A 9,094-nucleotide genomic window follows, 5' to 3' on the forward strand; every position below is an offset into this window, starting at 1 on the left:
TGTTGGCATTTTTATAAATTTGTATTTTTTGTTTTGCCAGAGAGAATAAATAAACCTTTATCGAATATATAATGAAAACTAGAAATTTATTTTCAACCCTTATAAGTAATTACTAACAGCTGATTTATTAATTACAATTATTTGGACCAGCAATGGTCGAGGAAAACTCAATCAAGTTAGTACCAATTTGCCATCCTTTGTCGCTGACTATACCAGCTGTGACGCTGCTCCCAGAGCTTTTATTTTGGGTTTCAAAAGTCTAAAATCAAAGCCGTCATTCTTTTTCAGGCATCGTAGGACCAAAATTTGACAACTTGACGATGTTTTGAGGGCTATAACCTTAGGTTTCATGACCTTTAACCGTGGTCCTGCCTTGACCAGCAATGGTCGAGGGAATTTTAATTCAAATTAGTACCAATTTCCCAACCTTAGTCTCTGACATTATGTGAGCTTTGACGATTCCTCTCTCATGCTTTGATTTTGGATTTTGCGCTACATAACTTTTAATTGGCTTATAAGAATTAACTACATAATTTTTGCAGTATGTGAAACATTATATAACATATTTATATATTAAGGTGATTGATTGCAGAGTTGATGTTCTTTCTTGCACAAAAGTGGTATGGATTGTTCACGGAGAATTGCAATTACATTTGTGTAATTGCTAATTTATTTAAAGTTAAAATATTCTGTTCACCTTTAATTAAATACAATATTTACACAATGAAGTAAACTTTCTTACACGGAGATAAAAATCTTGCGAAAATTACCATGCTGTCTCATACTCTGAGTGTCTTGACTGATAATGGAAAACTAACCATGCTAGCACAGTAAAAATTGCTATGATTTCTAGTAAAGTTTATAAAAGTTCTCCTAATATTGTATTGTACTAATATTAAGTTTGTTAATATTTCTTGCATCCACTTTAAAGTGACGAGCATGGTAATTTTTCTAAGATTATTCTCCCCTTGTAGGGAAAGGGTAGGGAGTAGGGAATGAGTACCGAAAAAAGGAACAGTCGCGTTTGTTCATTAAATACAATACCTGTAATTGTATCCACTCTGTTAATTTCTCAAGGTATCTTACTTTCACATTCCAAATCGTTTCGGTAATTCTTTTCCATACTTTTCTATATCTACAATCGCTTTAGTTCTCCAAGACCGTGTTTAGTTAAATCTGGCTTCCTTATTATGCTTGTATTGACCTGTGAGGGCCGTATAAAATGCTGAAATTTCTAAGCTTTGGAGAAACAATAACAATTACGTATTTCTACGGTTACTTCCCGCGTAATTTATATTCCAGGAAAAGGCACGCCCGAAATTACTGTAATCAAGTTGAGGGTACATGCTTTTCTTTAATTTAAACTTTTTGCAGGTATTTTAAAGTTTGTTTCAGTGACAACAGTGTATTATGTAGATACCTTTTGTAGTTAACTGTTACGTCAAAAGGAAACCATTATTCGTATTTTTCACATTTCTCCTTATGGGCATCTAAAGTAATAGTACCTCAGTTACGACCGGTATGGAGTGAATATGCATTTGGATTATTATCTGTAGCATTCGATTCCCTTTGTGTTATTATTCTAATGAATATTAAATACGTATCGACATTGAACAAACATTGTACACAGTATTATGGAATCGTGAATAAAAATAGTTTTCATTAGAACGCAATAAACGTTATCGATCCTATTTTGTATCCGAAAAAATTCCCAATTCCTCTGCTTGCTCTATCTGTTTGAATGATTTTTTCGTTTCAAAAATGCATACTCCATACAAATTTGATTTAGATCTAATTATAGTCCTTGATAATTTTCCACAGAAGTCCTTAACGACTAAGAGCACGCGTATCTTATAGTGCTGACTTAGGCCATTAAGAATTTAACAAAAAAAAACAAAAATGAAGCTGACAGAAAAACCAACAAATTTGTTTTGATATTAAGTAACTTTTAATCGGTTAAGTCCATCAAACAAATTAAGTGATGAAATGCGAACAGCATCTTTCGGTATTAAGACTTAAAAATGCGCGATTATCCTGAAGTTTGACCTTCTGAGTCGACTCAGTGAACTTGGAGACGATTGGCACAATTCATTCGTTTTAATACATAGCTGTTCCTCTTGATATCCAGTACAATCTGTTCCTTCCGACAGTTTCACCCTTGACCTAGTCTATCTCCCAAAATGCGCGAAATCGTGTTCAACAAATTTGGAACGAACTAATGAAGTTAATCACACATAACGATTTTGTCGAAAGTGGAATATATATATACTTTTAATAAGTGTTCTTTATAATTAAAAAGTTGTAAAAGTTTTGATTCCCTCGTTATGAGGGAATTGATAATAACAAATAACGAAACTTATTCTACGACTGTTATAAACAGTAAGCACGTTGAAGATCAAGACTTGTTGATGTCTGAAAGCACATATAATGCATCGGCGTTTGTCTTACTTTTAATAGGATTTTTTGGATTTTCATTAAATCTAACTGTAATTCTTCTAATGTTCAGAGATAAACATGTAAGTTTTTATCTTCCTTACTTAATTTACGTGTGTTAGTACGCGACAAATACATATTTTGTCTTAAAAGATTAGGAAAAAAGTTCGTATTTTTGAAAATTTTATTTGTAAATCGTTTCTATCTGTACTGTATACAATGGTTCCTTTCTATTTCTAAAGCTCATAAAAGTAGTTCTGTTAACAAGTTCTCCTAATTAAGAAACTTTTGAATTAGTAAAAAGCTTTCCTTATTCCAAGCGCAAGTTTGCATTGTTTATCATCTTTCAGTCTACATCTTCTTCCCGAGTTCATACAACCGATTCCAATTTAATTTTCGCCACTGCGCTTGTTATGCAATGGAAAGCATAGGCTTCTCAAAATGATTATCACGGTGACACTTATAGATAGTTCTCTAAAAAAATATTGAATTTTGATTGCAATTTAATTTAATTAAAAACTTCTTCTAATGTAAAGTTAAAGCTTTTTTTCTATACAATTATTTCTTAATCGAGCTTGCAGATAAAGTAAGATATGCCGTTTGAAGAATCGAATACATTAATTAAAATTTTTATATATTTTACGTAGTGAACCACGAGTAAGGATTATAGGTATATCTTGAAGTATTCAAAAAAGTACTAAGTTTAGCTTTTGAATAATATTTTCTTTCAGAGTTCAATATGAGCCAAAAACAGCATCTATCAGTGCAGTTTCTTTATTAGTGTTTTAAATGAAGAAAAAATACGATTTCAGTAACTGAATTATATTTTTATCAAAAATTACGACTAGTTTGTTCAATTACTTTTGGTATTCCCATTATAGGGTGCCATATAGATAATTTCCTTTTGCTCATAATTAATATTTAAATAATACCTATTCATTACAATTCGTACATTATGTCCTTTTTTGTCGTTGTAGAGTCGTTGTGCATTTCATTGTTACAATAATTCAATTCAATTTTATCTGCCCATTTTGCATTAAATTACGGCCTTGTAATTTCACGGTTGACAGTACATATATATTATATTAACACGCATGGAACAATAATTTCCATTTTATAGTAAATGATAATAACCGCTTGTATCAGGTACTTAAACACCTACACACATGGCTATTTGTTATACATTTTTGAAATTACATTTAGTAAAGGATTTTGTGATCATTTGACATTATTTTGAACCAACTGTGTCTATTATTTTACAAACGGAAGATTGATTAAACTCGAAATTTCTTTTTATACAGATACATATATTTTAACGTTTAATTACTATAATTGCTTATCGTAATTAAAAGTTTGAGCGAACCTCTTCTTGATGAATCTTAATTACCTATAAACAAACACAATAGTTTTTTGTATGGTTCAAAACATCGGATCTTTTATTTAATCTTTCCAGTAGAATGGTAAATACAATTCCATAATGGAAAGATGAATTTGATAAGTCCTCTCGTAGGAGATATTAAAATTTACTTTTCTGCATTCGAACAAAAGCGCGAGAATAAAAAATTGTTTGTTGAGCAGAGTCCTGGGGGTTGTCATTTGTTAGCTCCAAGAATAGAATGGGAAGGAATAAGTAAGATAATTGTCTGTTTGGGGTAAATATAAATTAATAAGACAAGTGCCTCCATTTTTATGTGGTAATATTGCTTGGAATTTGTAAGTTACAAAAAGTAGGTTATCACTAAGATCACTGATCCATTATTTTCATTATGATTATCATTTTTAATTAAAAGTGTCCTTTCTAATAAATTAATGGATTTGATAGTTATTGAGAAATGACTAAAGGTCGACTTTTAACGTCAAGTGTAGCTTTTTTCGTTTCATGTTTGACACAAATTGGATCTCCGTTGAATAAACCCTTACAATCATATTAAGTAGTTGAGCAATCTGTAAATATTTAATGTATATGTTGAAATAAATTGAATGTTCCTTAACAACATTTTGCTTTTTCTAATTACGTGAATCGCATCTGATACAATTACATTCTTGTGAAATCCTTGGTATTAGTAGATATTTAATGTTTTTTATTTAATTCGTTTCTGTTTATCTCAAAAATTGATACAAAGGAACTGAAATCGTTTTAAAATAAAATATTTATATTGTTTCAGTTATGGACTCCCCTGAATGTAATTTTGTTCAACTTGGTATTCGGAGACTTTTTGGTATCAATTTTAGGAAATCCATGGACTTTTATTTCTGCTTTGTATCACAGATGGATCTTTGGTTCTGTAATGTGCCAAATATATGGATTTTTTATGGCATGGCTTGGTAAGTGAATTTTTATAATATTAAAGTTTTAATTTAATAAATCAATTCAAAATAAACTAAAATGTTAATTCAATTCACTTATGTAACATTTCTAATATGTGATCGTACCTAAACTAAGCATTGGAACATGAGATTTTAAGACAAAACAGATTTTTACTCTTGTTTTTTCAATTAGTTGAACAGAAAATTGATGCTTTATAATCTTTGTAACGAGGTGTAATAAAAGGCAAAAATGTTTCAAAAAAAATGTATAAAGCCATCAACAATTTGCTGTTGTTCCAGTTCGTGTAGCTACATTTATAATACTCTTCCTCTGAATGTATACGAAAATTTCTTTTTCCTTTTTACTATTATATGTATACACTAGTAGCGAATTGGGAACCGAACATAAGGATATTCTATTACACGAGATCATTAAAGGGTGGCATCATCTTTTGAAAAATGCGAGTGGTACATGGAGAAAATGAAAAAGGAAAATTTACCTAAATATTAAAGCGATATTTACAATTTACCCCACTAGCCCGTTGCTTCGTAAGCGAAAATAATAAAAATTACAATTTGGACCCAAAAATCTCAAAATTGAGATGATTGCAAATTACCTAATAAATTCTACTATTTCTACAGCAAATTTACTCATTTACAAAAGAAAATTGTAATTTTTGCTTTGCCATAAAAATTTATTTATCTTCGTGTAGAGAAAAATTTGTACGAATACCATCTTTTCATATAAGTAATAAAGTAACATATCAATTTAAAGCTTTTAAGGGTTGTTACGCCTAGTTCAAAAGATATCAACAGAATAAGAATAAATGCCGACAAAGAAATGTGCAATTTCTGTGTCTGGTGAACATTTTGCCTTACCTGTATACTACTAAGGCAAACACACGAACGTGGCGCCAGCCGATATTATAAATAAAGCTCTCAAAAAATAAATATAAGACGTTTTTTAGATGCTGCATATGAACTTTTAACATTAAGAAAATAGTGAATAAATATTTTTGTTTTTTATCAAAAATTTTTTTTTGTTATAGAAAAGTAATCAATCTCTCAGTATTTCATTATAATGAGGGTTAGAAATTACATATATTTGATATTTGAAGGTGGTTCAAAATTTTCAAAATTCTTGATATTTCGAGCTGAAATTTTCTTACACCACTTATTTTTTATGTGTACATATCTACTTTAATGAAAAAAGGTTAATCAAAAAATTTTTCAATTTTGAGAATGAACTATGTAATAGAATTTCATGCGATGTAATAAATAAAAAATAGTCATAAATGAAACAGCGTAATTTAAAGCACTCATTCGCTAGGACTAAAGACAAAGGACTGACTGTTGCTATTTTTTGCACTGATAATTATTGTTCAGTTTAACTACATTATTCAGAGGATATTAACTCAATTAAGTCTGAAATCCGCCTGGAGGTTTTCCGGTTCCGTTCTTCAGGTTTTAGCGTTGTTGAATTCTAGTTGCTTTCTCTTGTCCTTTGTGGTCCATGGCTTGCATGCCCGTTGGCGTCGGTTCAAATTTAATTAATACGTATTACTTCACATAATTATCGTTTCTTTTCTCATGTTTCTTTGCTACTCTTGTATAAGTATAATTGACTACAATGTAAATATTGTCAATTAACTGCAGGTATCACGTCCATTTTAACTCTAACAATTTTGGCATTTGAAAGATACACGATGATAACTGGGCCATTTCGAAAAAAACCGCTAGAAATTAGTACGGCTGTGACGATGATAGGAATTGCATGGATTTTATCATTCGTGATGACGGTTCCACCTTTACTTGGATGGAGTGAATACGTTAATGAGGCAGCCAATATTAGGTACACATATTATTCTTTTCGTCTTAATTAGAATAGAACGCAATAAGGAAGTGAATACTACAGATCATTTTGATATTGTTATGATAAAACGTAATTATTGATACTAAATTTATAATCAGAAGTGCTTATGTTTGTTTTGTTACTATTTTCGACTTGATTTCAATTTGGGTCAAATGATGTGATTCTAGGATCTTGAATAGAAATTGTTGGCAAGTGATGATCTGAGTTAATATTTCCTGCAGAATGAGGTTTTGCAAATATTGTTGCTAGAAATATTTAGAAAGTATTTTTTTGGCAGAAGTTTTGTTTATTGCTATAAATCTATAATATACACAATAATATTTTCCTTCAATTTACTACTTCCTTTCGTTAACAATGAGTAAAATAGATGGATAAAAGTTGTGCCGTTGATAAATGTTTTGTTTTCACTGAAATTAAAAAGTTTGTTTATCACAGAGAAAGTTCAAAAGTAAATGCTGCTGTATAAAATATGCTCACTACAGTAGATACACCACTTTTGCGTAATTCTACAACTGAATAAATCATTAAGGATGTTTGGGAGGTACAATCGGAGACAAGAGTACATAAAATTAGAAATTCGTGGTTAGATAGGTTTTGCAGCATATCATGAGGTAAATAAATACTATCTATACTAAAAAAAGTATACGGTTTGAGAGAAAATTTGGAATTTGACCAAAAACTTTGAATAAAATAAGAAATAACGAATAATATGGAAAATTTTTAACTGACTTTTGGCAGTGAATATGCCTTGATTTCAACTTCGAAACAAAAAAATATTTAGTTTCAATCTCTATTAATAATGAGCGTAAAACTTTTTAATATGTTTAAATAATAATTAAAACTTTAAAATTGCATTTATTTCAGACAATTATAAATATTATCATTATATTATCAAGTAAAAACGAGATTTTCAGCTAATTTTTCATTTTTTCCTCGATAACCATTTAGTGAATTTGAATAACCTTACGCTAAAGTGATTCTCCAGAGTTCAAGTTACTTATTATAAAAGTTTGAAATTTCTGGTAGCTTTTTTTCTGTTAATAAAAATAAATTTAATCTGTTCGGTTAACGAATCTCCATAAAATGACGTGTAAAATTACAATTTTTTAAAATTTCAATAACTTTTTAACGGTTTAGTGAATCGATTTGTAATTTTTACAGGAGTTTTAGAATTGAATGAGGAACGCTCTTCCAAATTTTTATTTGTCTCGTAGCATTTTGACATACCTCCCAAACATCCTTAAGTAAAATATAAAAATATGGAGAATTTAATTTATTTATAACTTATCTGCTTTGAAAAGCATATAATTGATAATAATTATTTTCTTATTAAATTTTGAAAGTAGTAATCGGGAACTGAACTTCTTATAAACTGCAATATCCGTCAACATTAAATATATAAATTAAACTTTACTAGTCTCTTAAAGACGATAAAAATCTGAAACTGAATGTGAATGCACTTACACTTCTGTGCCCTTTCTTGATTCAAATTAATGATAGCATTTTTTTTCAGTTGCTCAGTGAATTGGGGAGAAAGATCAATGGGAGCTACATCTTACATTCTCTTTCTTTTTTTCTTTGGACTAGCACTACCGGTTACTATTATTATTTACAGTTACCTGAAGATATTGGTAACAGTAAGAAAGGTAATACCCCCCAAAATAAAGTTATAGAAATCGCATTTTTAGTCCAAAATATATCGAAATTAAAAGAATGTTATAATCGAAATAACATTAATAAATTACAATATACAATTAATGCACGTTGCATGAATAATTTCGTAAAAAGTCCCCCTCTAAATGCTCTATTAAGTAAAAGTGAACACAAAAAACTAAATTTTCAGAAAGCAAGGAATACGGGAAAAGTTAGTAGAGCAGAATGCAGAGTTTCAACGATGGCTCTGTTAATGATTTTGGCTTTTTTGTTTGCTTGGAGTCCATATGCAACCTTAGCTCTCATTATTCAATTCGGCAACGTTACCGAAATAAGCCCCTCTATAGCTGTAATACCTTCTCTTGTAGCTAAAAGCAGTATTTGCTATAATCCCATCATTTATATCGGTTTGAATACTCAGGTAGGTCTACTTGTAACCAATAAACGATATAGAATTAAATTCATATTTTTTTTGTCTATTATTGCTTCCATTAGTAGATATATTTAACTGAATAAACAATTACAAATTTTTGAAAAAATGCTAAAGATTTCTTCAATCTTTATACAGGGGAGCTTTTGTTTTAGTTTCGATATTCAATTTACAAAATGTTTGGTTTTTCAAATGTAAGCAAAAGTACTTCAAGAAATGAAAATGGTAAGGTTTTATCTTTGAAACATCGAACAGAATCACCTACAAAAGGAACCCAAATTTCTTCCACATCTTTGCAAAATTGTCATGAAATTATCGAATTAAAAGTTACTACCTCTAAAGTTCTAGACGGTGTTTGTTCTACTGATTTATAAATATATAAATTTTAATGTGAAATA

The 9,094-nt window shown here is 29.7% G+C and overlaps 1 protein-coding gene across 5 annotated transcripts in view; it reads left to right on the plus strand.

The window, feature by feature from the left end:
- Positions 1-9,082, plus strand: part of LOC108733301 (pinopsin) — a 96,151-nt gene extending 87,069 nt beyond the window's left edge. For 2 of the 5 annotated variants that reach the window (XM_025975991.1, XM_025975990.1), the window contains exons 3-7: positions 4,599-4,758; positions 6,397-6,592; positions 8,127-8,259; positions 8,457-8,687; positions 8,852-9,082. In XM_025975991.1, coding sequence (XP_025831776.1) covers positions 4,722-4,758; positions 6,397-6,592; positions 8,127-8,259; positions 8,457-8,687; positions 8,852-9,070 — 816 coding nt within the window. In that variant the 5' untranslated portion in view covers positions 4,599-4,721 and the 3' untranslated portion in view covers positions 9,071-9,082. Of the gene's footprint in view, positions 1-2,202; positions 2,517-4,598; positions 4,759-6,396; positions 6,593-8,126; positions 8,260-8,456; positions 8,688-8,851 lie in introns of those variants that run through there. The other 3 variants (XM_025975989.1, XM_018464402.1, XM_018464401.1) reach the window with 3 other exon arrangements.
- Positions 9,083-9,094: the final 12 nt, after the last annotated feature.

Source organism: Agrilus planipennis, unplaced genomic scaffold (genome assembly GCF_000699045.2).
Source record: "Agrilus planipennis isolate EAB-ADULT unplaced genomic scaffold, Apla_2.0 scaffold12, whole genome shotgun sequence".
Lineage (NCBI taxonomy): Eukaryota > Metazoa > Arthropoda > Insecta > Coleoptera > Buprestidae > Agrilus > Agrilus planipennis.